At 44.8% G+C, this 27,971-nt stretch overlaps 2 protein-coding genes across 2 annotated transcripts in view; one reads left to right on the forward strand and one right to left on the reverse strand.

The window, feature by feature from the left end:
- srcap (Snf2-related CREBBP activator protein) overlaps positions 1–16,157 on the forward strand; it is a 50,550-nt gene extending 34,393 nt beyond the window's left edge. The window contains exons 26-36 of the mRNA XM_085762193.1: positions 982–1,361; positions 2,258–2,460; positions 3,913–4,082; positions 5,191–5,387; positions 6,036–6,150; positions 7,137–7,262; positions 8,075–8,251; positions 8,388–8,471; positions 9,338–11,685; positions 11,805–12,337; positions 12,411–16,157. Of these exons, the coding sequence (XP_085618319.1) occupies positions 982–1,361; positions 2,258–2,460; positions 3,913–4,082; positions 5,191–5,387; positions 6,036–6,150; positions 7,137–7,262; positions 8,075–8,251; positions 8,388–8,471; positions 9,338–11,685; positions 11,805–12,337; positions 12,411–14,722 (6,645 nt within the window). The 3' untranslated portion in view covers positions 14,723–16,157. The remainder of the gene's footprint in view (positions 1–981; positions 1,362–2,257; positions 2,461–3,912; positions 4,083–5,190; positions 5,388–6,035; positions 6,151–7,136; positions 7,263–8,074; positions 8,252–8,387; positions 8,472–9,337; positions 11,686–11,804; positions 12,338–12,410) is intronic.
- A 1,285-nt stretch (positions 16,158–17,442) lies between these two features.
- On the reverse strand, positions 17,443–26,867 carry stx4 (syntaxin 4). Its single transcript, XM_085762530.1, has 10 exons — positions 26,680–26,867; positions 24,936–25,040; positions 24,148–24,247; positions 23,971–24,045; positions 23,821–23,891; positions 22,803–22,911; positions 21,954–22,027; positions 20,552–20,689; positions 19,761–19,871; positions 17,443–18,913 (listed from the first exon to the last, which is right to left on the reverse strand). Exons 1-10 carry the CDS (start codon positions 26,707–26,709, stop codon positions 18,836–18,838), a joined length of 891 nt encoding a protein of 296 aa, XP_085618656.1. The 5' UTR covers positions 26,710–26,867; the 3' UTR covers positions 17,443–18,835.
- Positions 26,868–27,971: the final 1,104 nt, after the last annotated feature.

The raw sequence follows: 27,971 nt of genomic DNA on the forward strand, positions 1-27,971 counted from the left end.
TCTCCCCTGATGCTCAGTTAAACAAACTAAAAACCTTCCTCCATGTTTATTGTCGTTCTGATGAATTCAATATGAAGCTCAGACTGAAAACTCCTGAGCTTTTTCTTTAAATATATACATCTATAATCCATCCACCATGAGATATGACCTTGTGTTTCCATGTAGATTGAATTTAATAAATAAAAAGGAGGTGAAAATATCAAAGTAGAACATCACAAAACATAATACATCCAGAGAGAAGACGACAAACATTCATTTTATTAAGCTCTGACAGAAAACTAATGGAAAATAAATATGTTTATTAATAATGTATGCACATGTTAATACAGCATGACAGATTAAACCTGAAGAATGTGAAGCAGAATCATCATTATGCGTCTATGAACTTGAAGAGTCTGTGATTCAGTTTTTAATCAAGTTACTTGATGAATGAAACGCAACTCTTCCTCCAGGATTATTAAATTAAAAGTCCTGCAGCCTTTTTTTTTTGTTAAGGCAGACTTTTATTGTGAAAAACCACCAGGAAGTGTTGAGAGTTGTTGACAGAAGTAAATAAGAAATTATTTATAGGACTTGACAGTATTTTAACATGTATTTAAACTACTCTCCAACTTCCTCCCCCTCTTCCTCTTTTTCTCTTCCTTCTCTTCCTCTTTCTCCCCTTCTTCCTCCCCCTCTTCCTCCTCCTCGTCCTCTTCTTCCTCTCCCTTCTCCTCTTCCTTTTCTTTCTCCCCTCTTCCTCCTCCTCTTCCTCTTTATTCTCTTCCTCCCCTTCTTCCTCCTTTTCCTCCTTTCTCTTCCTCCCCCTCTTCCTCTTCTTCCTCCTCTTCCACCTCCTACTCCCCCCTCTCCCTCTTTCTCCTCTTCCCTCCTCCTCCTCCTCCTCTTCCCTCCTCCTCCTCCTCCTCATCTTCCCTCCTCCTCCTCCTCCTCTTCCCTCCTCCTCATCCTCCTCTTCTACCTCTTCCTCCTCCTCCTCAGTCCTGGTTGGCTGAGAGCTACAAGCAGCAGAACGACAGCCGCCTCGACTTCATCGCCAGAGTCAACGAGCAGCACTGTGCGGCGTCGCCCGTGTACGGACGCGAGGTTCTGGACTTCCTGACCTTCCTCCCGGGCCCCCGTCCGTCTCCGGCTCCTCCTCCTCCTCCCCCCACCTTCTCCACCTCCTCCTCCTCTCCCTCTCAGCGGGGGCAGGAGGAGGAGGAGGAGGTGGGGGGGCAGTGGGGCCGGTCGGGCCACAGCAGCTGCCTCTTCGCTCAGTGGCAGAACAAATACGACTACTGGAGTCAGAGCGGCGCCGTGAGAGACGCCATCCACAGCATCGAGCAGCGGGTGGAGCTGCTCAGTGACCTCATAGACAGGTAGGTCGATGGTTGACGCTGCGTTACCGTGGATACAACAGGGAAACATGTGTTTTGCCTCACTCCCGAGTCCATGACCAGCAGATAGACACCATCCTTTCGACTGTGCGTGCAGTAACAAGGGAGATAGAGCCGTATCGCCCGTAATTAGCTCAAACGCTGGAAGTGTATAGGTAGTGTTAGCCTCCCCCACCTAAAGTCATCAGAGAAACTCTTCAGCAACTCTAAACGGAAACCGGCGGGCCGATCTTCGTCTCAGAGCTGACAAAACTCTCCGGTAAGGCATCTTGAGCGGTCAAATGCCGGTAACGGGACGAGATCGGTCAAAACGGAGCGTTCAAGCAAAGACGGTTTATTTTGGTTCAAGCTAGCTACATCGAGGGTAGGTTAGCTTCCTATTTCAAAGTAAAAGCACAAATTCTATCGTCATGGTTTTCTGTATGTAAAGGGCAACGGGTGTTTTATTTTGTGAAAGTAACCGGAAGTGCGTTGGTCACAACGGCTAGCTTGAGTAGCGCCAAATTCATCCGAACAAAATTGTAAACAGCTGGTATTTAGACAAATTAACGACACACTGCTGATCTAAACGGCTACTTTCTCGCCTAAAAATGTTTGAAATGTTGATAAAGTGATATATTTACAGAGTTTAGAGCTAAAATTAAATTTGACTGCTGATTTTGGCTCGGGTAGGAGGCAGGCTAACACTACCTATACACTTCCAGCGTTTGAGCTAAGCTAATTACGGGCGATACGGCTCTATCTCCCTTGTTACTGCACGCACAGTCAAAGGATGGTGTCTATCTGCTGGACTCAGGAGTGAGGCAAGACACGAAAAAAAAAATGTTGGCGTAACCCTTTTAACTATTTTGTTTTCTTTCTCTCTGTGTTGTTTTCAGGTTCACCTTTGCGATCCCTCCGGTCGAAGCTCCGCCCATCTCCATGCACTGCTGCCACCCCCCTCCCTCCCTGAGCCACAAGCAGAGCGTCTTCTCCTCGCTGCTGCAGTCGACGGTCGCCCCCCTCACCCGCTCCCTCCACCGCATCCAGTGCTACATGAGGACGCAGTTCCCCGACCTGAGGCTCATCCAGTACGACTGTGGTGAGTGGAGCGGACGAGGAAAACTTTATTTATCGACAGTTGGCAGACACAACATTGTGTCTTGTCTCATTGTGTCTTTTCTTATCTTTATCTATTTATTCTCAGTTCTTTTCTTTTCTTTTCACAACATCTTATCTTATCTTGTCTTTATCTTATATTTTCCTTTATCTTATATTTTCTTTTCACAACATCTTATCTTGTCTTTATCTTTTCTTTTCCTTTATCTTTATCTTATCTGAGGTCCAGTTTCTTTCCTGAAGCTGTCAGACTCATGAACAGTACAGTCTTTATGGACATACAAACTCTCTCCAATGCTGCGTCTTTACATTTTTTTGCTAGATTTTATTTTATTTACATTCAGATGTTACTCTCTATTTATCATATCTATTTATTCTATTTCTCTATTTCTGTTTATTGTGTTTCTGCGGGCTTGGAGTTGACATTTCTGCATGTTGGAATAACAATAAAATCCCTCGATCCTTATCTAATCGATCGATATCTTATCTTATCCTTTCTTATCTTTATCTTATCTCATTTTATCTTTATCTATCTTGTTTCCTGAAGCTGTCAGACTTATGAACAGTACAGTCTTTATGGACACAGACTCTCTCCAAAGCTGCGTCTTAAATGAAATAACAAGTTTTTTAGCTAGATTTTATTCATTTTATTTATATTCAGATGTTTCTCTCTGTTTATCATGTCTATTTATTCTATTTTTTGTATTTCTATTTATTGTTTTTCCTCCAGGCCTCAAGTTCAACCTTTGCTCTTTTCTTTTCTTTTCTTTTCTTTTCTGATCTTTATCTTATACACAAAACAACAAACCAGACAGGAAGAAAAAGTAGAATAAAAAATCTTTAAATTCATTGACTTTAATTGAACAAAATGAAATAATATTACATTTCAATAATCATAATATTTTTTAAATTAATTCTCTGTCGCATCATCACATCTGTAAAAGGTCGCCAGATGTTGTAAAACTTTATTATAGTTTAATATATTATAATTCTCTCTTGTTATGTCTCTCTTCACCACAGTTGTATGTGTTTTTTTTAGATTCCTTTTCAATAAAATCAGTTTCTGTGCTAAAACGCTGACGACTGACACCGTCTCTCAGGGTCCAAATTGTAAATCAGGTTTTTTTAATAACAGTATAAATCAGTGTGACATCAGGTGAAGAAGCTAAGGAACAAACGAGGCTTCAAAGTCCTGAGTGTATTGATTAGTTATTTGTCGTTGTGCCGTCTCTTTAGTATCGGACGGAGCTTCACTGATTATTATTCGTCTGCGAACCTCGGCTCAGGAACTCGTCTTGTAAAAATCAATGTTTCATTAATGTGTAAATGGACGAAGGAGGCAGAGCTGATTCAGAGCAGACTTATTACTGATGCTATGAAATAATCTGCCTGTGTTGTTTTGTTTTGTTGTTGACTTCCTGCTGTGTGTGTGCAGGTAAACTCCAGACGCTCCACACGCTGCTGAGGAAGCTGAAGACCGGCGGCCACCGGGTGCTGATCTTCACCCAGATGACGAGGATGTTGGACGTGTTGGAGCAGTTCCTCAACTACCACGGACACATCTACCTGCGTCTGGACGGCAGCACGCGGGTGGAGATGAGACAGGTGAGTCCTCGCTGCGTCTCCGCCTGTCAGAGGAGGAGGAGGAATAATAATTAACCACCTGGAAAGATGCCATCCCTCCATCCCATGAAATTGGAAAAAATAAAACATACACTAACCCCCAGTTTCTACTGGATCCGTGTCCGCTCCGTCCCGACACTTCGCACCCATTCAAGTCACTCAGAGCATCACGCATCAATCAGAAAATCAGACTCAGAAAGATAAAAGGGACCTGTTGTTTACATTTTACTCTCACTTTAAAGACCCCTTCACAGATTGTAAACATCCGCGTTGACGGGGCGATCACTGAAGGCAAAACGTCTCAAACACGCTATCTTGTAAACGCTGGTTAGCAGGTTTTAATGGACTGTTTTTTCAAGAATGGACGAGGAAAACGCATGTTTTAGTGAATATGTTAGTACACCCACCCTCTGAAACCTGTACGCTACTGGAGTCAACTTTTTAAAATAACACTCAACGGTCTCGAAGACCCAACCTGGTCCGATCCGCAGGTGTTGAAGCCTGGATCCGATGCGGCCCCGGACTGACGTAACGAGCATTAACTCTCAGCCAGACCACAGCAAAAAAAAGAAGCACATGGTCCGACGCAACCCGAGATATTAAATGTTTTCAACCTGAACCCGGTACGTCCGGTTGTGTTGTTCAGTCTGTGGGCGGAGTACACATTTATTTGCAAGATTCACAGTGCTTGTAAATGAATGCTGCTCTGGATCCGACTCTTTCCTTCTATTCTTACTCTTTTAAACAGAACCTATTATATATTTTCCATCTTTGCTGAGCATAACATTTGTTCAAAATTAATTTAAAACCTGTCCTGTACACAGTAGATGCCTGTCTAAACAGACGCTGGGTCAGTTGTTTTGCCTCCAGCGAATGTTGTGACGTCGGCTGTGATCAGACGTGCATGAAACAATCTAATTAGGACAACCACTGGCTTCACTTATTGTAATATTCTCTTATCATGTGTGTATATATATCCTCTTTTACAATATATTTAACACACATTGTCTTAGATTTACTTTTTGGGGTGGGGATTCTGGGGAAAAATGAAAAATAATTCACCATCAAATCTTCTCTCCTCCTCTTTCAGTCTCTCATGGAGCGCTTCAACGCCGACCGCCGCATCTTCTGCTTCATCCTGTCGACTCGCAGCGGCGGCGTGGGCGTGAACCTGACGGGCGCCGACACCGTGGTTTTCTACGACAGCGACTGGAACCCGACCATGGACGCTCAGGCGCAGGACCGCTGCCATCGGATCGGACAGACCCGAGACGTCCACATCTACAGGTGAGGGGAGAGAGACGCTGCTTTAGATTCTGGTCGTACCGATGCCTTCACTTTCACTTTCAACCTGAATCACCTGATTTAAAGCAGCAGCAGCAGCAGCAGCATCAACAGAGAAGTTCTTAACCAGACAGGAAAGTGGTTTGTTTGAGTCTAAATGTAGATTTATGCAGGTGTCAGTGCAGCTGTGGAGGGCAGACACAAAGACGTACAACAATTTACGACCTAAAATCTTAAAATATTCACCAATACTCATGAAATTATCACATTTTAGAAGCTGAAACCAGATCATTTTGGGGCTTTTTTTCCAAACTGTGCGACCAAAAGATGCAGAGCAGAAAGAAAACACACCACAGAAACGGATCATAAATAAACTAGAGAACTGCATTAGAATAAATATGATTAAAATGCATTAAATAGATTAAAAATTGCACATGAGGTCCTTAAATATTTCACAGCGTTATAAGATTTATTGTCGTTCTACATAAAGAGGGAAATGAAAGTGAATTAAAAAAAAGTAATCCAGTCCTGATAAAGTAAGAAAGAGAAGGAGAGTGGAATCAAAATGAAAAAAATAAAACAATAAAGAAACTCTGATAAAACCAATATGACACAATAAATAAATGTGACTGTGTTTCGGTTCCTCTTCAGGCTGATCAGCGAGCGAACGGTGGAGGAGAACATCTTGAAGAAAGCCAACCAGAAGAGGATGCTGGGAGATATGGCGATCGAGGGAGGAAACTTCACCACTGCCTTTTTCAAACAGGTGGGAACCTACAGTGACTCAGCGTCACGCACAAAACTGATGAGTCATCTGGGCTTGTTTTGTTTTTTTTTTGTTTTTTTTCCCACACACAAAGAAGAAAAAAAGGAGAAGATACAGCTTCTTCCACCTCTCACTGTTTTTTCTTTTTCTGTTGATCATTTTCGGGCTTCATGAGAATTCAAAATCCCGCTAGAAGCTCCCACCTGCAAGTAACGTTTAACCGCTGCGGTCAAGTCAGCCTCCACTTCATCATGGATCTATTCAATCTATTAGATCAATGATGTGTATATGCTTCACTTCGAAAAATACAGTCGAGCTCTCCCCGACATTGTTTTGTGGCGTAAGGACTGATTTCAAAATAAAAGTGACCTTCCAAAACAGATTCAATTGCATAGTTTGCAAGATGATGTAGATTATTGTTTTTAAAGGAAAAACCCACAAATCTTTCTTAAATTCAGATTGATATTGAAAGGAGACTACCTGTTGACACTCTCTGGGGTGGTGGTGGTCTGTAATATTAGAGCAGTTTGATGTAGCACCTTTATTTTGAAATCAGTCCTCAAGCTACTTGCAGGTGGGAGCTTCTAACGGGACTTTGAAATCTCGTTATGTCATAAAAAAATAGACTTTTTTTTTTTTGGAGTAATATTTTCTGTTCTTTGGCGATATTTTTTTCTAAGTTTAAATGTATTTTTCTGTTTTTCTAAGTGAATGCAATACGCTTCCGTAGTATCAGACTCAGGATCTGTCATCATCCACTTTAATTAAACTGGATCATGTCGACCTTTTCACCAAAACCACTTGTTGCTTTATTTCCTCATGAATACAGTGAATAAACGACAGCACTCGAACAGCTGGTTGTGCCGCGATAACGTCGCTTCAAGTGGCTCCTTTTTAGTCTTTTGTTTTCATCTCGAGTACAAGAGGAATCGTTTGTGCCTCATTTACATTTTAACATTTCCATTTCCATTTCCCTCCTCGCTCAGCAAACCATCCGAGAGCTGTTTGATATGAACGACGGGGAGAAACGAGAGGTCGCCGTGGAGCTGTCGGTGCCTCAGGCCGAGGAGGAGGAGTCCGGCAACAAGCAGAGCACCACCATCCTGGAGCAGGTCAGAGCACACGGGACAGAAACACACACAGATACGACGTCTTTACCAGATTTACTTTGGTCTGTTTGCACATTTTAAAGGCATTGTTCAACATTTTGGTAAATTGGCCCATTGCCATAATCCCTATAGTCATAGCAGTAGGTTCGTTACCTTTAATTGTCGGTGCAAGCTATTTTTAGAACGGCGGAGCAGAGCCGCGAGCTGCTCAGAGCTACGCTACGGAGGCTCATGGGATTTCTTGGTTTCCCTCATCAAACTCATCAAATACACAATCCAACAACTCCACAATGCTCTGGTGGACAAGTTGTGACCTGCACATTCACCACGCTATGAGATAATAACAGAACGTTACCAGACAGAGTTGTTTTAGAGGGAAATGCAGAGACTGCTTGATGAAAAACTGTCCCTGAAGGCAATGCGCATCAGTGGTTTTGCATGAATTTCCCTCTAAAACAACTCTGTCTGGTAACGTTCTGTTATTATCTCATAGCGTGGTGAATGTGCAGGTCACAACTTGTCCACCAGAGCGTTTTGGAGTTGTTGGATTGAGTATTTGATGAGTTTGATGAGGGAAACCAAGAAATCCAGTTAGCCTCCATAGCGTAGCTCTCCGCCGTTCTAAAAATAGCTTGCACCGACAATTAAAGGTAACAAACCTACTGCTATGACTGTAGGGATTATGGCAATGGGCCAATTTGCCAAAATCTTTAACTATCCCTTTAAGATAAAAACAAAAACTGAGAGCTGCACAGTCAGAAAGATTTTAGAAAAGGAAGAGCTGTCGTCTCATATTCGGTTGCATCTGCTCTCAGGCTCTGTGTCGCGCCGAGGACGAGGAAGACATCGTCGCCGCCTCGCAGGCCAAAGCGGAGCAGGTGGCCGAGCTCGCCGAGTTCAACGAGAACATTCCTCTGGACGACGGAGGAGAGCAGGAGGAGGTGGAGGAGCTCTCCAAGGCCGAGCAGGAAATAGCTGCTCTGGTGGAGCAGGTGAGTCATCGATCAATCAATCGATCAATTGATAAGATCTGTAACTGAACTATTAATCGAAATTTGAGTGATGGATTATATACGTTTATTCCTGTGCAATTTGTCTGACGTCGTCGTGTCTTCTCTCCACCTGCAGCTCACGCCCATCGAACGTTACGCCATGAACTTCCTGGAGGCCTCGTTAGAAGACGTTTGTAAAGAAGAGTTGAAGCAAGCAGAGGTATGAGCTCATGAAATTAAAATAAAATGAAATAAGAAGTAAAAACTGATGTTATAATAACATGATAATGCAGTTTATTTGATTTATTTTCTTTTGTTTTGGTCGTTTGAATCAGTCTGAAGCTCAACTTTTGTTTTTATGCCACATGCAGTGAGGCGTTTGAGGTTTTCCGTCAAAATATTTGTCATTATTTTTATAAATGTGTAATAAAGTCATCTATTATTAAACATCCCTTTATTCAGATTCAGATTCAGATTCAGAATTACTTTATTTATATCCAGAGGGAATTTTTTTTTTGTTAGAAACTCCTGAATAGTAAAAGAAATCAGGTAACACTCTATAATAAGTACACACTATTCAGCATTAGTTAAGCATTAATAAATATGTGTTTATAAATACAGTTGGTGCTTATCAATGATGAGTAAAACATTTTTAACTGTGTTTATGAACTACATACTAACAAGTATTCATGTGTTATAAATGAAGAATTCAATATTTAATTCTTAATAGTGTGTACTTATTATAAAGTGTTACCATAAATCAACACAAAGTGAGATATACATAAATAAAATATTAATATTAAAATAAATCAGAATAAGAACAGAATAAATAAGATTAAATAGATAAGATTAAATAAAATATAATAATAATTCACATATGTACATGTACTTGGCAAGGTCCACTTTGAACAATTAACAAATGTGTGATTTATTTCCGATAAGATCGACATTTATATTGATATTTTAATCAATTGACTCCTATTTTTTATTAATTCAGCTTCACATTGATAAATATCTTATAGAAAATTGTAAAATGAACAAAACGACTCGTCACATTTTCCTTCATTCATGTTTCTGTGTCTCTAGGAACAAGTGGAAGCTGCTAGGAAAGGTCTGGACCAGGCGAAGGAGGAGGGGCTGAAGCTGCACGCATCGTCCGATGACGACGACGACGACGGCAACTTCCTGTCGCCGCCGGCATCCGTGGAGCCGGCGCATCCCGCCCCGGCTCGCCGCGGCCGCAAACCCAAGGACAAGGACAAGGTCATCACCTCCACGCGGACGAGCGGCCGACTCCGCGGAGCGTCGCCCGAAGAAGCCGAGGCCGAGCCCATGACCCCTAGAGAAGTGCCTGAGAGACCGCGTGTGGGGCTGAGAGGACGAGGAGCCGCCAAAGACGCCGGCGCCGCGGCGGCTGCGTCCGCCACGACGACGACCGCTAACGCCGCCGCCGCCACGCCGCCGTCCCGCACCGACCATCAGAAAACGCCGGCGTCATCCACCAAACTCCAAGACTCCGCCAAGTCCTCGAAGGCGTCCTCGCCCGCCCGCGACCACCCGACGACCAAAACCAGGACGGTAGCGAACCGCTCCCACGCCGCCGGTCCAGTGCCTTCCCCTCCCGCCGCCGCCTCGCCGCCTGGCGGGAAACAACCCGGCGTCGTCGAGAGCGATGGACGGAGCGCTAAAGCCGACAAGGAGCCGGAGAACGAGCGGCGGATGTCGGACTCGACTCTGCCCGACCCGACCGACGCTACGACGACGACGACGAAAGAAGAGGATTGTGGCGGTAGCGGCGGCAAAGACAAAGACCACAGCTCCATGTCTCCGCCCTCGACCAGCTCCAGGTCGCCGCGCAAACGCCAGTCGGCGGACGGCGAGGTGCTGCGCGGCCTCGTCGAGGACTCGCCGTCCGCCAAAGTCCTGCGGAAGCTCCCGGGGCGGCTGGTCACCGTGGTGGAGGAGAAGGAGCCGAGGAGGCGGCGGCGGCGAGGGAGCGGCACCGGGGGCGGAGGAGGTTCGTCAGAGGAGACGACGGCGACGACGATGGCGGAGGAGAACGCCGCAACCGCTGCCGCCACCGCCGGGTTCACGGACGAGACGAATAAAGACGCAACAGCAGCAACAACAACAACGCCAACGCCGCCGAGTCCTGACGGCAAAACTAAAGACACTGTCACCAAGTCGCCTCAGGACCAAGACGCCGCCGCCGCCGCGAGTCCGACGGTTCAGCCGCCGCCACCGCCGCCGCCGGTGAGGAGTTACCCGCCGTACTCGCCGCCGCACCACTCCCCCGACATGCCGGTGCTCAGAAACCTCCCGGTGCGGCGCCGCCTGGAGACCGAGTCCCGTATGGCGGCGCAGCTCAGCGAGCAGCAGCAGCATCACATGGGCCGAGGCCGCGGCGGCGGCGGCGGAGGGAATCAGGCCAAGAAGACGACGGACACGCCAACGCCGCCGCCGGGGAAGGACGCCGCCGCCACGGCAACGGCAACCTCCTCCTCCGAGTCCGGCGTGAACTCTCTGGTGACGCCGCTGAAGAGGAAACGGGGCCGGCCGCCGAAGACGCCGCCGAGGTTAGCGACCGAGTCCGACACCACGGCGACGCCCTCGCCGCAGCCGACCTCTCCCAGCGAGGACGGAGGGAACCAACCGCCGCTGTCACCGAAACGGAAGAGGGGTCGCCCCCGCAAAGACTCGACGACCACCCCGGACGCCGCCGCCGTCGCCGCTGGTGACGGACAGAACTCTAAAAAAGAGCCAAGCGCCGACTCGTTTGGTTTGGCTAAAACTGACTCAGAGCCGCTGCCAACGCCAACGCCAACGCCGCCGCCGCCACCGGGGTCGAAGGTCACAGAAATCGCCGCCGACCACACACACACTAACGCCGAGGCTCCCGCACACGCCGAGGCCTCACCGTTGACTCCGCCCCCTCCCCCTGTCGCCGCCGCCGCCACGTCGCCCGCCACCCCCACGGTTTCTGCTGCTCCGAGCTCAGACGCATCAACTCATGTTTCCTCCTCCGCGTCGTCTTCGACAGCTGCTCCCACGGCAACGACGACCAAGATGGCGACGGCGACCATCACCATCACTACACCTCCTCCTCCTCCTCCTCTATCGCCGCCTCGTCCTGTTGGCGCCGTCGCCTCAGCGCCGCCACGTGATGATGCAACACCTCCTCCTCTTCCTCCTCCTCCTGAGCCAAAACCTTCAACTTCTACAACTGTGAAACCGACGGGAACAGACACTGCCAAAACGACCACAACTACACCAACACCTCCGCCACCGCCACCACTCGCCACCGTCGCCACGGCCACAGCAGCTCCATCCTCAGCATCAGAGATGGTGAACGCCACGCCGGCCGCCACGACGACGACCACGACTACAACTACAGCTGCAGTGAAGGAGTCGCCGGCCTCCACGCTGCCGCCGCCGTCACCAGCTGTTATAAGCTCCGCCCCCGCCGCCGCCACTGCACCTTCACCTTCACCGCCCTCACCATCAAAATCAAAACCGTCATCAACTACATCATCCCCTGCTGCCGTGACGACAGCTACAACAACAACAACAACAACAACAAAAGCTTCTGCATCCAACTCGACGGCTGCAGGAAAAACAGAACAGACGAGTTCATCGAGCTCCACGACGACAACGACGACAACGGCGCCAACATCATCATCAACAACAACAGCAGCAATGGCTCCGATGAAACCGGTCGAACCAACGCCATCAGACTCAACAGGTTCAACGCCAGCCGCCGACAAAGCCACGCCCACATCTGCTTCTTCACCACCGCCGCCGACAACGACGACGACGACGACGACAACCGCCGCCGTCACATCTGCCGCCAGTACGAAGTCTCACGTCACCACTTCCTCCACCACAAAGGTCTCGGACAAACCGGCGCCAGAAAAAGTCGCCGCAACAACAACAACAGCAGCAGAGCCGTTGTGCTCCGCATCGCCAACGACGACAACATCCTCCACATCCACAACATCTGTCACCACGGCAACAAAGGAGGATGCAGTGACTTCACCACCGCCAACAGAAGAAGTCACAGCAGCAGCGGCGGCTCCATCCCCCAAAGTCCTCGCTTCTTCTCCTCCTCCTCCTCCTTCTCCTTCTCCTTCTCCTTCTTCTGCTTCTTCCTCTTCTGCAGAAAAGACGACGACGACGACGACCGCCCCTGCCGTCGCCGTCGTCGCCACCGATGCGCCACAAACCGTCACCACGACGACGACGACATCATCAGCCCCAGAGAAGTCGGTTACAGTCGCCGCTTCTTCCTCATCCTCCTCGGCTGCTCCTCCTGAGTCCACCGCCACCCAACAGATCTCTGTGTCTACAACCGACCAGACGGAGACGGAAATGGAAACGCCGCCGCCGCCAACGCCAACGCCACCTGCTCCTTCTTCTTCTTCTTCTTCTCCTGCTCCTGCTCCGGACACGAAACAGAAAGAGTCGGAGATGAAGGAAAAGGAGGAGAAGAAGGAGGATAAAGAGGAGGAGGAGGAGATCTGTAAGTCTCAGCCTAAAAGGAGAAAGGTGGAGAGTTCATCTGAGGCCAAAGTCAAAGAGTCGGAGTCGAGTAAAGACGACGCAGGTGGAGAAGCAAAGACAACGCCGCCCGCTACCGCCGCCGCCGCCACTCAGAGAGGAGAAGAAGAAGGAGTTCGGCAGCAGACGGCGGCGGAGGAAACGGCGCCCGAAGAAGAGGATCATCAGAAACCTCCTCCCAAACACCAGAAACGCTCGCTCAGTCGTCAGAGCAGCCAGGACTCGACCCGCTCCTCCTCGCCGTCGTCGTCGTCCGCCGGCTCCTCCTCCACCACCACGACGCTCACCCGCCGCGCGCATCACCGCCGCACGTACGAGAACCGACATCCGGCGAAGAGGCGGCGGGTGGACGTCACCGCCGTCGCCGCCGCCGATGGAGATGGAGACGAGAAGAACAAAGAGGAGGAGGAGGAGGAGGAAGGTGGAGAGACGACGAAGGAGGAGAAAGAGAAGGAGGAAGAGGAGGAGGAGGATGTCAGTAACGCCGCCAAAGCCGCCGCCGCTTCTCGGAGGCGGCGCTCCAGATCGCCGTCTTCCTCCTCCGACTCGGACAACGACGACGGCGACGACAACGGTGGCGGCAGGAAGGAGCGCCGGCTGACTCGCTCGGCCAAACGGCGCCTTCAGGACCAGGAGGAGAAGGAGGAGGAGGAGGAGAAAGGCAACGACAGGCGACCGGCGGGGAAGAAGAAGCCGGCGGCTCGCAGCTCCGACAGAAACGCAGCCGCCGCCGCCGCCTCGAACAACGCCAACGCGTCCACGGGCGGCGAGTCGGGCAGCGACACGTCTTCCGTCAGGATCACCAGGAAGTCTGTCGCGGGATCTCAACCGGAGAGTAAAGTTACCGCCGCTCCTCCGCCGCCGCCGCCGCCGCCGCCGCCGCCGCCGGAGCCCGAGGTGCTCGGGAAGAGATGCTCGGCTCTCAACGCCGCCGCCAAACTCCTCGCCATGAAAGGCCGAGTGGACACGCCGGGCCACACCACCCGTAGAGACTCAGCGGCGGCAAAGTCCACGGGAACGCCGCCGCAGCCGCCGCCGCCGGCTTCTTCCTCCTCGTCCTCGTCCTCTACCACCTCGACGACGTCGTCCTCGTCTTCGGACAAGAACCAGACAAAGACGAAAAACAAAAGTGTTGCTGCGTCTCCTCAGAGCAACTCGCTGCCGCCGCTCGCCAACAACAAAAGCGGCGGCAAAGCGTCGACGCCGCCGACTCAGTCGAGCCGCTCGGCGTCGCGCTCCACCCGCCAGTGCCCCGGCTCGCTGGTGCCGCCGCTCGAGGGCGAGTACAAGAGGTCGTCGAAGCCGGCGGAGGAGAAGACGACGGACAGAGGGAGCAGGAGGTCGTCGAGGGGGAAGGACGTTGGCGGCGGCGGCGGCGGCGTTGAAGCGGAGACGCGGCGGCCGTCGTCCCGCGGCCACAGCGCCTGCAGCAGCATGAGCAGCGACGGCGAGGGCGAGGACGGCGGCGACCGTGGCGACGGCGGCGGACGCAGCAGCCGGAGCCGCAGCAGCAGCAACAGCAGCCAGCGAACGCACAACAGCATCAGCTCGCAGAACACGGACACGCACCGCGAGTCACGATCCCGCGCCGCCTCGTCCGGCAGCGAGGAGCGCGGCGGCGGCGGCGACAGGAAGGAGAGGCAGCGGCGGCGGGAGAGCAGACGTCACTCGTCTCACTCTCGTTATCATCAGAAGCTGCTGCCGCCGCCGGACGCCAACGCCGCCGCTACGGCTACGGGCTCGGGGACGGAGGGGGGGACGCCGGACCGCGTGCTGCGCAGCGTCGCGGCGTTGGCGGCCGTTCAGGCGCGGTCGCCGGCCGCCAGCACGCGCTCCTCCGCCGGTCAGCAGCAGCGTCACAGCAACAGCAGCAGCAACAACAACAACAACAACAACAACAACAACAAGACATGATGACGACGACGATGATGTTTTTTGGCGACGACGACGACGGGAGCGCCAAAAGGGAAACCGGTTGGTTGGATGTCGATTCGATAACGATACGAGAGCACGTCACGTCACGTCACGTCACGTCACGTCACGACCTTCAGGCGTTGCTGCTTTGTCCGCACTCAACGAAACGAAAGAACGGACGCAAGAAACGGAAAAAAAAAACGGACGCAAGAAGAAACGTGAGTGCTGCACAAGTCAGAGACCTCGCTGCCTCTTGGGCCCTCTCCCTCTCCACTCGGAGCTCAGGCCGCCGCGCCACTGTCGGCGGCGGCGGCGGCGGGGGCGGGAGCGGGCGTGGGAGGAGGCTCAGGGACGCCGGGACTGAGGGGTAATAAATAAATAAAAAAAATTACATAAAAATTAAAAATACAAATCGTGGCGCCATATTTTGTGCGTCCGGCGGCGGCGGCGGCGGGAGGCGAAGGCACGTTGTTAGTTCACATAATGTACTGTAAAACCCATTAAAAAGACTGGAACACTCAACTCAGATGTTAGGAGGATATTTACACGGCGCCACTTGCTCGGCGCTAAACCGCTATCGACGATGATGATGATGATGATGAAAAACGTCATTTTGTGTGACATGGAGAAGGAAAAAAAAAAAAAACTTTCTCGAGTGACCAGTTGTATTGTAAGTTGGGAGGTTTTAGAAAGTTTTTTGAGGTTTTTTTTTTTTTTTTTTGTCCCACGTGCGCGAATTGTTTTCGTCAGCCGATGTCCTGACTATTGTTTTTTCTTCGTAGTCAGTCGATAAGTTATGCATATTTTATTATTTTTCTTCTTCCAGGGTATTAGGAAGAGAAAACGGATCTGTCAATGTGATCTTTGCTGCACTATGCTGGAGCTTGTCTTTGCTTGGGCCCCTGTTTTTTTTTTTTTCTTTTCCACGTCGGTTCTGTTTGTTCATTGGATTCATTTTTTTTAATCCAAATCCAGCCTTTGTTTTGTTTTTTGTTTTGTTTTTTGTTTGCATTTCTCATTTTGCACATCCGATAAAAAACGTGGCCCTCGGCTTTTTTGAGAACATTGTGGTCTGGTCATTTGTTTTCCTTTCTTTCTCTTTCTTTTTTTTCTTTTTTTTTTACATCAACTTGAGTAAAAATAAATTGGTTCCTTGTTATTTCACAATGTATTTCTACAGTTCCGAAATGTATTAATTAATTGACGTCACAAAACCCTGAAAACGCTTTTGTTTCAGTCCACTTCGTCATGTATTTATATATAAATATAAATATATATATACCGAAAGGGCAAAAAAAGTTAATGTTGTTGAAATTAAAGAGTGCCTCTTTTGGCCAAATGGGTTTGAACCTCAGATTGCCTTGTGAAACACCTGAAGCCGGGGTGTTGAGCTTCTATTTAAAATAAATTTAAAAAATGGACAAAAAAAAAAAAATCTGCCTAACAAAACGAAAAATAAAATAAAAAATGACAAACAAAATGGAAAAAACAACCCCCCTGCAAAACATCCAGAAAACACCCTGTGCATCAGTGCTACCAAATTAATGTTTTATTTTTTCACCTGAGTTGTTTTGTTGGTTTTTTTTGTCACGTTTTGTCACTTCATTGCTCTTTGTTCATGTAAAAAAAAAAAAAAAAATGAAGAAAAAAAAAAGAGAAAAACAAAACAAAAAAAATTTACTTGGACAAAATATGTGAATAAAAATGACTGGTACAGTTCCAGATGACTGTAAATTGTCGATTTACTTTTGGACTCGTCAAAACAATTTTTGGAGCAAAGGTTATATTTGAAGGGGGGGGGGGGGGGGACGGGGCGGGGAGGGGAGGCAGGGGAGTTCACGGTGATGGTCTTATTTTTATTTTTTTTGATTTGTCTCTTTCATTTGTTGCATTCCTTTTGATCCCTTGTAATTCCACGTTATTTTACTTGAAAGATTAAGACAATTACAGTTGAATAAAAAGACCAAAAATTTGTTGCCAGTTTTCATTGTGTTGAAGGTTTTCTTTTAAAAAAAAAAACAGGAACTTGACCTAAAATAATACTTCCTCATTAAGGAGATAGTTCACTCAAAATTCAAATTTCACTCTATCTACTCACCCTCATGTCGACTAAGGACTGGGAGAAGTTTCAGAGTCCTCCGTGCCTTCTCTTGAGTTACAGGGGGTCTCGGCGTAGCAGTGCATGTCCATATAATGGTTGTGAATGGTGCTCACTTTTCTTCGTCCAAAAAGACACACCAAAAAACATCCAAATACCTCCATGCTGCTCGTATGTAATGTCCGTCTTGTATTGAAGCCCCGACATGAGAAATTGTTACGAAAAAAATTAAATAAGTCTATTCCGGCAGAGCAACACTGGGAGCTTCCGCTACAAACAAGCTTAAAACAGACTTATTTAATTTTTTTCAGAACAATTTCTCATGTTGGAGCTTCAGTACAAGACGGACATTACATACGAGCAGCATGGAGGTATTTGGATGTTTTTTGGTGTGTCTTTTTGTTACGAAGACAGTTGGTATCCATTTGCAACCGTTGTATGGACATGCACTGCTACGCCGAGACCCCCTGTAACTCAGAGAAGCCACGGAGGACTCTGAAACTTCTCCCAGCCCTTAGTTGACATGAGGGTGAGTAGATAATGAGTGAAATTTGGATTTTGGGTGAACTATCCCTTTAAAGAAAAAAGGTGAAGTGTGAATTAAAAGACAAACACACACAGATTAATAGAACATGGCAATATTTTATTTTTAAAAACAAAACTATATTAAAATAAATGTGTGATGAAACTCAACAGCCATAATAATATTACACAGTAGCAAAGTGGCTGCTGAATATTCAAACTGTGCTTCAGACTCGAGCGTCCTTCGACATACGTATATTTAACTGTTTTATTTTTTATTTTGTTTTATTTATCTTCACAGATTCGTCACATTGTCGTGCAAAGCAGCTTCTTCTACTTTTCTTATTTCCAGGATTTTCCAGCTAAATCAACAAAAAAATGTCAAACGACTTCGTCCCAAAATGTGACAAACAAGTGAAGAAAAATAACATCATTCTAAACGAGGAGGAGGAATAGTGTTGGGTGAAGCCGAGGACTCGTTGCCGCTGCTGCTGCTGCGTGAATAGAAACACAATAATAAAATAAAATAAAAACTGACTCCATCCCTTCTTGACAAAATGTTAGTGCACAACGTCACATTCTCAGCTCCACATAAAGCAGAAGGCACCGGTTTGGAAAAAAAACAAAAGAAAAACATCTTCATTTTTGTGTTGTTGCAGAAGTTCTTGTAGCAGCTCACACAACAATGTTCAGATAAATACAAAGTGGTCGCACACATAAAAAAAAAATTGGGGCTGCAGCGCTGAGACGTGAATGAAAAAAAACAAAAAAAGGGGGGGATGATAATTCAACAAAAGAAAAGGAAAAAAAATCTGTATTTACAAGTTTGAAACAATTTTCAAGTTTTTAAAATCATCTGCATAAAGTTTGTATCTTTAATTCTCAGCATTACAGGTTATGTACAATTATATTAGCCTATAAAAGAAAAGAAAAGAGAAAAAAAAAAGCCATAACTAATTAAAATTTTGTTCTTTTTTTTTTTGTTTTTGTTGTAACGCCTCCGAAACGTAACAAGAGCGAAAGCACTTTTTTTTTTTTTTCCTGAGTACAGTAAAGTTCAGCGCCAGTGTTTCAGGTTTCAATACTGCATCGTGCCTCCGCTGAAGGACGCTCGTTTCCTCTTTTCTTTAAACCGAGGGAGGAGGAGGAGGAGGCGCTGACGTAACAGTTCACAACCAGTCGTGGTTAAAACAGCAGAGAGCACATCTCTTCTTTAAAAAAAAAAGAAAAGAAAAAACATAACAGAAGATAAAGAAGGAGGAAGGAGGTGTTAGAGGAAGACCAGAAAGTGTGATGAAATAATAAAAAGAGCGATGAGAGAGACTGGGGGGGGATGACGACAGAGAAAATCCACCAAACCACACAAGGGCGGACGTATTTACAAGAAACTGGGGATTTTCTTTTCTCTTTTTGTTTTGTTTTGTTTTGTTGTTGAACCCATGATGTGCTTCTTCTTCTGCTGAACCTAAAAGCTTCTGCTGCTGCTGCGGCCGTTAGCTGAAGGCGGTCGCCAACGACACCGCTAGGATGATGATGAGGATGGCCAGACAGATGGCGATCCAGATCTTCTTCTGCAGAGAGAGAGAGAGAGAGAAAGGAAATAAAGATGTGTTAGCTTAGCACACGAAAACAGAAAGACAACGTGAATATAAGTAAAAAAACATTTGATTAAATCTGTTTCCTTGTGTCTCCTGCTTCAGTATGAACCAGCAAATCTGATCTTTTCTAATCTGGTTTGTCACTTTTATATGTTTATTTATTTATTTTTTATGTGAACCTCCGTCTGAATTCAGTGTGACTTCAGCATAACTGTGCTCAGCTGGGAGTCAAAAACAAAAACAAACATGGCCAACAGCAACGATGGATGAAGTTTGTGAAGTTTTACATCTAACGTCACACCAAACTCATCTGCTGTTTGTTTATTTTATTAGATAGATAGATAGATAGATAGATAGATAGATAGATAGATAGATAGATAGATAGATAGATAGATAGATAGATAGATAGATAGATAGATAGATAGATAGATAGATAGATAGATAGATAGATTTAACAAAGTGAAGCTGCTCTACATCTCCACTGTGTTTCCTGCAGATAAAATAACTCGTCACTAACATTTTCATGGGATTTTCGGACATAAATTCAACTCCTGCTCTGATCAATTCACAGACTAAAAGATGCTAAATCAGCCTCAACGCTGGTTAACGTGGTCAACGAGCTGCTGCTGACATTTGGAGCAGCTGTAGTTCAGGAAATGGAGCAGCTGTGTCGTTCACTAACTAGAAGTGGTTCAATCGCAGACACTGAATCAAACCACAAAACTGCCCCTGTATCATCAGTGTATGAATGTGTGTGTGTGTGTGTGAGTAGTTGCTCAGAAATGTGTTACAGAGGTAGATACAGAGGTAGGTCCGGTACCTTGCGAGCTTTCTGCTGAAACGTGACGGCCTTCTCCGTGTTCTCCTTGGCCTTCTCCACGTAATTCTTCGACTGGTTGATGTTGGTCTCGATGCGGTTGACCATCTCGCCCTGCAGGAAGACAGGACGACACCGTCAGCACTCACGCTGCGTTCAAAACAACTGCCAACTTGGAAATTTACGACTTCCGACATCAACATTGCGTTCACGCTGCAGGACCTCGGAAGAGAAAGAAAAACATGGATACCCGAAGGAAGTTTGGCATTATTGTGGCTCATAGGGAAAGAAAGAAGGAAGGAAGGCAGGAAGCACGAAGGAAGGAAGGGAAAAAGGATTGTGGAAACAAGGAAGGAAGCAGAAGGATGGGCGAAGGGAAAGATGAAAGGAAGGAATGGAAAAAAGGATTGTGGAAAGAAGGAAGGGAGAAAGGAAGGAAGGAAAGAAGGAAGTATGGAGGAAGGGAACAGATTGGGTCAATTTGACCCAGAAGGACAAGAGGAGGGTTATTTCATATAGGCTACTGCAATAATACACAAAAAATATGCATTAAAACCTCAACAAATAACTTAAAATTTCCAAATCCTAACAGTTTGAGACGAGGGCCGCCATGTTTTGATGTTGTCGTGACGTCGAGTCGGAAAGTCGGAGCTCTGAAGTGATACCCGAGATTCCTGTAAGACCTGTAATTTCCGAGTTCGACGCCGTTCAATTCGTTTTTGACAACTCGGAGCTCGTTTTTTCCCCGACTTCCGAGTCGTCTTGAACGCAGCAGCAGCATCAGACTTGTTTACCTGAGCCTCCACCTCCATGGCCAGGTACTGGAACATGTCGTGCAGGTCTCGGATGCTCCGCTCCAGCTTCAGGATCTCGTCGTGCCGGGACTCGATCTCGTTCAGCGCCTGCTTCGTGGCTTTGGCGTCGCTCAGGATCTGTCAGAGCGCAGAGAGTCGTTATTAAAACTCACCCAACAAACAAACAAACAAACAAAGTCACAACAACAACGAGGTGTCGGGGTCTCATCTACTTCCTCCTCTTCGCTACCAGCTACTACGGTCACACTAAAGGAGACACATGATCGTCCTTCACATGGTTCTTACCGAGGCCGAGGTCCAGAGAGAGAGAGCGACTAGAGACGCTACAACAGAGGAGGTCATTCACATCAGGCTTCACGTCATCATCATGTACACAAACACACACAAACACACACACACACACACACAGCTGCTCCAAATGAAAATGTGTGTTTCTGTGTCTTGTGGTTTCCTGTCACACTGTTCTTTGATTTAGTTTTTTTTATTATTGTGCAAGATGAGTGACTAACAGACAACACGTATATGACAACAGAGGCAACAGAACCAGACAATAATCCAACAAGACAACGTGAACAAAAAAAAATAAACCCAATTAAATAGAGAAAAAAAAGGGTAACACTTTATAAGTACACACTATTAAGCATTAGTTAAGCTTTAATAAATACTGAACTCTTCATTTATAACGCATTTATAACTCATGAATTGCCACTAGTATGTTTATAAACACAGTTAGTGCTTGATGAGTAAAACATTTTTAACTGTGTTTATAAATTACATACTAATGAGTATGTATGTGTTATAAATGATGAATTCAGTATTTAATACTTAAAGGGATAGTTCAACATTTTGGCATAATAATGTAACGTTACCAGACAGAGTTGTTTTAGAGGTAAATTCAGAGACTGCTTGCTGAAAAACTGCCCCTGAAGGCAACATGCATCAGCGGTTTTGCATGAATTTACCTCTAAAACAACTCTGTCTGGTAACATTGTGTTATTATCTCATAGCGTGGTGAATGTACAGGTCACAACTTGTCCACCAGAGCGTTTTGGAGTTGTTGGATTGTGTATTTGATGAGTTTGATGAGGGAAACCAAGAAATCCCATGAGCCTCCGTAGCGTAGCTCTGAGCAGCTCACGGCTCTGCTCCGCCGCTCTAAAAATATCGTGCACCGACAATTAAAGGTAATGAACCTACTGCTAAGACTATAGGGATTATGGCAATGGGCCAATTTGCCAAAATGTTTAACTATCCCTTTAACTAATGCTCAATAGTGTGTACTTATTATAAAGTGTTATCAAAAAAAAAGGCAAAACAAAACAATAGCAGAGGTAAACCATGGTGCTGTCAGGTGCCGTTTCTTTTATTTTGAAAAGCTCACGTTCTGAGTGAAAACGTCCGTCTGGCCGCTCTCCAGCATCGTGTCCAGCTCCTCGTCCGTCACGTTGGTCCCAGCTGAGCAGACAAGAAGAGGAGGAAAGTAGTGACGATGGAGATAAAAACTTTCTTCTACAATTAAATCCTGTTTCATCACTATAACTGAACAAATTATAATCAGAAAAGACGTGAATGAAAGGAATAAAGAGCACAGATAATATATACAAAGCAATATTTGTAAAGAATATGTGCACTGTGCAGTCTATTAATAATATAAAGCTGATTTTAATTATCATCCCTCATTTATTTCTTCCAATAAAAGGATGAAAATGTGAATAAAACATCAGAAAACTGCTCCCTGCAAAATCTCATATTTGAGAAATATTCCAGTTATTTCCTCTTCAACATTGAACAGTTTTTCATTCACTTTTTTTTATTTATTTTTTTACACTGCACTTTTATATTGTGTTGACAAAAAAATACGATAAAAAAAAAAAAAAGTCTTCAAGGTCTCCACTTTTCTTCTACTGTGGGTGTAAGAAGAACTACTAAAAGCTAAAGAACCAAACTGATCTGAGTTCAGTATTGAATGTTCCTGTAGATTAAACTGTGACTCAAACTAAGAACAGCAGAAAGTGAGAGCGAAAGAAAAAGAAAAAACACAACAACACACACATGGCGGACGTGTTGGAATGAAGTGAAACCTGTCGTCTGGGGGCAGGAAACGATCTGTCACACTTGTATTGTGATTTCCCCCAGAATAAAAAAAAAAAAACAGACAAAAAAAACCCCACAGACCACAAACGCACCACGGTGACTAATAATAAATCACAGCTGTGTGTGGAGGACTCACTGATCTTCAGCTGCCTCTGTATTCGCTCCACGTTTCGGTCTCTGTACTGAGCCTGGATGGTGTTACAGTGACCCATCAGCTCCACAAACTCCTTGGACAGGACGCCGTGCTGCGGACAGGAGGAGGAGAGAGGGAGAGGAGGAAGATCTTAATTATTTAATATGTTCAGATGTTAAAATATTTAGAAGAGTTAGTTACAATGCAAACTAAGATGTTGTGGAATAAACTCTATTTACTTTGGCCCTTCTCTGTTTATTTAGCATATATCTATCTATCTATGTATCTATGTTATCTATGTTATGTATCTATCTATCCATCATTTTATGCTCTATTTAAGTCTAGTTTTTATTTTATTATATATTTTTTTCTCTCTTTTGTCCTTATTTTCTTGCTTTTAATTGTATGTTTAATGTTTCCAATTTTTACTATTTTGGGTTTTATTCTCATTTTTAAATTTTTTTTATGTTTTTATGTGTGTTTTTTTGCCATTTCCAATTCTTACTGTTAAATGTTTGTATGTTTTATGTAAAGCACATTGAGTTGCCTCTCGGTATGAAATGCACTATATAAATAAAGCTGCCTTCCCTATCTATCTATCTATCTATCTATCTATCTATCTATCTATCTATCTATCTATCTATCTATCTATCTATCTATCTATCATTTTATGCTCTAAGTCTAGTTTTTATTTTATTATATATTTTTTGCTTTTATTGCATGCTTAATGTTTCCAATTTTTATTATTTGGGGTTTTATTCTCTCTTATTTTTTAAAGTGTACGTTTTTATGTGTTTGTTTTTTTGCCATTTCTAATTCTTACTGTTAAATGTTTATATGTTTTATGTAAAGCACATTGAGTTGCCTCTCAGTATGAAATGCAGCTGCCTTGCCTATCTATCTATCTATCTATCTATCTATCTATCTATCTATCTATCTATCTATCTATCTATCTATCTATCTATCTATCTATCTATCTATCTATCTATCTATCTATCTATTATAACAGCTGAGGCTCCACCTGTGTGCGCTGCATGCGGACGTTGATGGGGATGTATTTTCCATCGTCTTCGCCCTTCTTGGGTTCGATACCTGTGCAAAGAGAAATTCATTGATTATAACATATTGTGAGTAAATGAAACCAGGTGTTGATTATTGATTTGATACTCACTCTTCAGTTTCCTCTGGATCTGCCCCGCCAACGTTTTGATCTCCTCTCGAAGGTCCTGCAGCTCCTTCTTCATACCTGGGCAGCAGATTACAGATTACAGATGTTTATCAAAAAAAGAAAAAAAAAGAGTTTAATACAAGTTAATTGTCTGACTCTGATCCAAACCAACACACTCACTGTCGACGGGCAGCGCCACACCGAGCACAGTTTTCTGTTTGTTCTCCAGGTCGGACACCATCTTCCTCAGCCTGTGCATCCCCTCCTGAATCTCTCGAGCCTACACAAGCAGAAAAGACAACGTCATGTTTATTTATTTATCTCTGGTTTAGAATTAAATCTAATAGACAGGCTTGTGTCAAAAGTATGTTTTAGTTTATTCTGTTTAAAACAACTCCTCCTGACCTCTGATATTTTTCATGAACAGTATTCCTTAGTGTGAGGACAAGTGCAGTATCATCTGTAATAGGAGATATGCTGATGTGTGATGTCATGGATTTACATTTGATCAATAAAACAATAGAAAGCAGTGGAAATTAAATTATAATTTCTTTAAATAGCCTGTTTTATCTGATCAAGAACAAAAACACAAAGATTTTAAATGTGTAGAGGACGAAACTGAAACTGCACAACTCCAAAGCCATAATATATTGTATTTTTTATCTTAGTTTTACTGTATTTTATTGTATGTTTTGATTGTAAGACCCCTGTGTGACTACTGTCTGTATAAATAAAGTTTTACTGCAGTAACACTGGGTCCTTGTTCATGACAGAACAGAACCAGCAGACTGAAAAGTTGACAAAACACATTTTAGACAAGATTGTATCAGTGTGACTGTTCTGCTATTTAAAGCCTCAGTGTTGCTGCAAATTATCCGTTTGAATGTGTGAGTGTGTGTAGCGTGATGTGATGTGTAAATATGAGAGCAGACGACGTGACGTCAGAGTGAGAAGCGTTGATGTTTCACCTTTTTGAAGAAAGCCTCGCTCTCCTTCTCCTCTTTGGCTGAAGAGGTTCCAGGTCTGATCATCAGAGCTTTGCTCTCGTCGTCGTCGTCCGACGCCTCGGCGTTCTGCCGCCACATTTTAGAAAACATGAGTAAAGACACAGAGACAGAGACAGAGAGGTTTGTTAAGACACTGAACTGATCCAGCAGTTGAGGGAAAAGTTAAGGGAACTTAACCTTCAATACTGAACCACAGCTTCTGTTTTTGTTTCCCACCACTCACTATTTTGAATGTGAATGTGTGTTTGGGCAACATTAACAAGAGATGTTTTAACAGATGTGTGAAAATAAATTATTCGTCAAAAACACAAATTGTTCACAGCTTATTTAACACCTAGACTACAAATTATACTAGGTCTACATAAAGCTCCATTACACATGGACTTGCCAAATATGGACAAATTAAAAGCTGGAGTTAAAAACACCTTTTCAGATTTATAAGATATTATTCTTCCTATAAAAACACAAATGGTAAGATTTATACCACTTTTAAAACACCTTGACTATCTGCACACCACAGGTTTACAGAAAATCCCAGTGCACTTAAATGCATCAAATCTGGAATAAGTTAACAGAGAGGCTTTAAAAAGACTGTTTTCAAACCCTTTTTCAGATATGGAAAATATTTATTCTTCTTATAAAAACACAAAGGGGAAGATATTTACCACTTTTTATGCACCTTAACTACACCTGATCAGGTCTACAGAAAATCACATTACAGGTGAATGCATCAAATCTGGACTGTGTTAGCAGAGAGGGTTTAAAAGACCATTTTAAATCACCTTTTGCTTTTATAAAAAAAAAAAAATTTCTTACAAAAACACAAATGGGAAGATTCAAAAATACAAAACCACCTTGATTGCACCACACCAGGTTTACTGTATAGAAAATCCCATTGCAGCTGAATGTATCAAATCTGGACAAAGTTAATAAAAAAGGGTTTAAAGACTATTTCAAAACACCTTTTCAGGTTTATAAGACATTTATTCTTCTTATAAAAACACAACTGGGAAGATTTATATCACTTTAAAACCACCTTGATTGCACCACACCAGGTTTACTGTATAGATTAGAAAATCCCATTGCAGCTGAATGTATCAAATCTGGACTAAGTTAATAAAAAAGGGTTTAGAGACTATTTCAAAACACCTTTTCAGATGTATAAGACCTTCATTCTTCTTATAAAAACACAACTGGGAAGATTTATACCACTTTAAAAACCACCTTGACTGCACCACACCTGGTTTACAGAAAATCCCAGTGCCCTTAAACGCATCAAATCTATGACTATATATAAACAAAGGCAGTTTAGAACGCTTTGTTATTTCCGTTAAAAGCCATTAAAACGTATGCGACGTTCACGACGCCGGTTTTTCTGAGTCTTGTCTTGAGGAGGCAGGCAGCCCTGCCCTGTCCCGGCCTGGGCAGCTTCACTTCACCTCAGGAGAAACGGAAACTGACACTAAAAGTTCAACACTCAGACACACAAAGCTGTTTTAACTTTGACATTTTAATCGGGTTATTTCGTGTTGGTCTCTCGGTCGAAGCTGCCGCGGAGAAACTGCAGAGGTTAACGACCGTTACTCGACTCAGGAGGAGGGAGTAGTGAACTCAGCTGAGTGAAGTTAGCAGCTAATGCTAATGCTACCGCTAATGCTAACGTTAGCCCCGTTTACTTTTTTTTTTTTTTTTTTTTAGCACTCACGTTTCCGAGTTCTTTCGTCCGGTCCCGCATTTTTGTTTCCCCAGGTGAAGCAGAGGGTCAGAAGAGGTCCGGAAGAATGCGACTGAAGGGTCGAGGGGCTGTGGTGAGTTATTCCCGGGCAGAAATAATGACAGTTAAAACTACTATGTTTGCACTAATGTCATTCAACAAGTAAACTCCAGCTCCAGCACAAGGGGGCAGTTGTCGGTCTGAGAAGTGAAGCTCACTTCCGCGTTCAAAAAACTGCAATCCCCTCGGATTCCTCTGGGGGCTGGTGTCAGAAGGGAGCATTCCCCATAGACCCCCATGTTAAAATCGCCGACTTTACATCCTCAGTAAACATGTTAAAAGCCTGGTGTCAGAACGTTTTTTCGTCTCAATCGATAGTTTCTACCCCCGCACACACTCTGAGGGGGGTGAATTTTTTTTTAACTCTATAGTTTTACTGTTATTAGGTTAAAATTCTGGCCAATCAGGGCGCGGAAACGTTGAGTGACAGGTCCGAGCAGCTCCGTGGACAGCTGCTTCGAGGCCAGTGGGCGGGTTCTCGGCTGGCCAATCCAACATGGCGCTGTTCAGGCCGCCATATTTGAGTCACAAAAACGACTCCCCAAAACCAATGGGTGACGTCACGGACGCTACGTCCATTCTTTTTACAGTCTATGCTCCAGCAGCAGCAGCAGCTCTGCTTCCTCCTCTTCTTCTTCCGCTGCTGCTGCTGCTCCAAACAATAAGCATCGGCTCATTGGCGCCATCTATGAATTTCACTGTTAATTCACCATGTTAATATTGAAAACTGTTCCATGTTTTTGTTTTAATGCAGCTATTTTGCATAGATTTGATTGTTCTTCTGCATTGGTTTAAATTGGTTATTGTGACCCAGAGCCTCTGTATGAGAAAGTCACAGAACTAACAGGAACAACAACAACAAAAAAGGTGCAAAATGAAGCCCTAAAGACAGGCTTAATAATTACAGAGAGATGCTAATTTACTTTAAAGAGATGCAAACAAACCAAAAACTGTTGGAAAATTACCAAAAGAGATGCAAAATGACCCCAAAGACAGGCTAAACAAATACAAACCGACATAATATAACAAAAACCGCAACAAATAGATACAAAGAGACACAAAATAACCAATACATACACAAAACAGCAGCAAATAGATGCAAAATTACCTTAAAGAGACACAAACTAACCTAAATTTATCAGAAAAATACATTTTAAAAAAAGGAGATGCAAAGTGGTCTAAAGAAAGGCTAAACAACTACAAATGGGTTTATAGTTTCCATA

The sequence above is a fragment of the Trachurus japonicus genome, chromosome 19, assembly GCF_045865225.1.
Source record: "Trachurus japonicus isolate A0001 chromosome 19, Traja_1.0".
NCBI lineage: Eukaryota > Metazoa > Chordata > Actinopteri > Carangiformes > Carangidae > Trachurus > Trachurus japonicus.

Excerpts from the sequence above, each read along its gene's own strand:
- stx4 (XM_085762530.1), bottom strand. The coding sequence starts at position 26,709 with ATGCGGGACCGGACGAAAGAACTCGGAAAC. Across the intron at positions 24,248-24,935 it reads GCGAGGCTTTCTTCAAAAAG|GCTCGAGAGATTCAGGAGGG; the intron begins GTGAAACATCAA and ends CTGCTTGTGTAG. Across the intron at positions 22,912-23,820 it reads TCCGCATGCAGCGCACACAG|CACGGCGTCCTGTCCAAGGA; the intron begins GTGGAGCCTCAG and ends TCCTGTCCGCAG.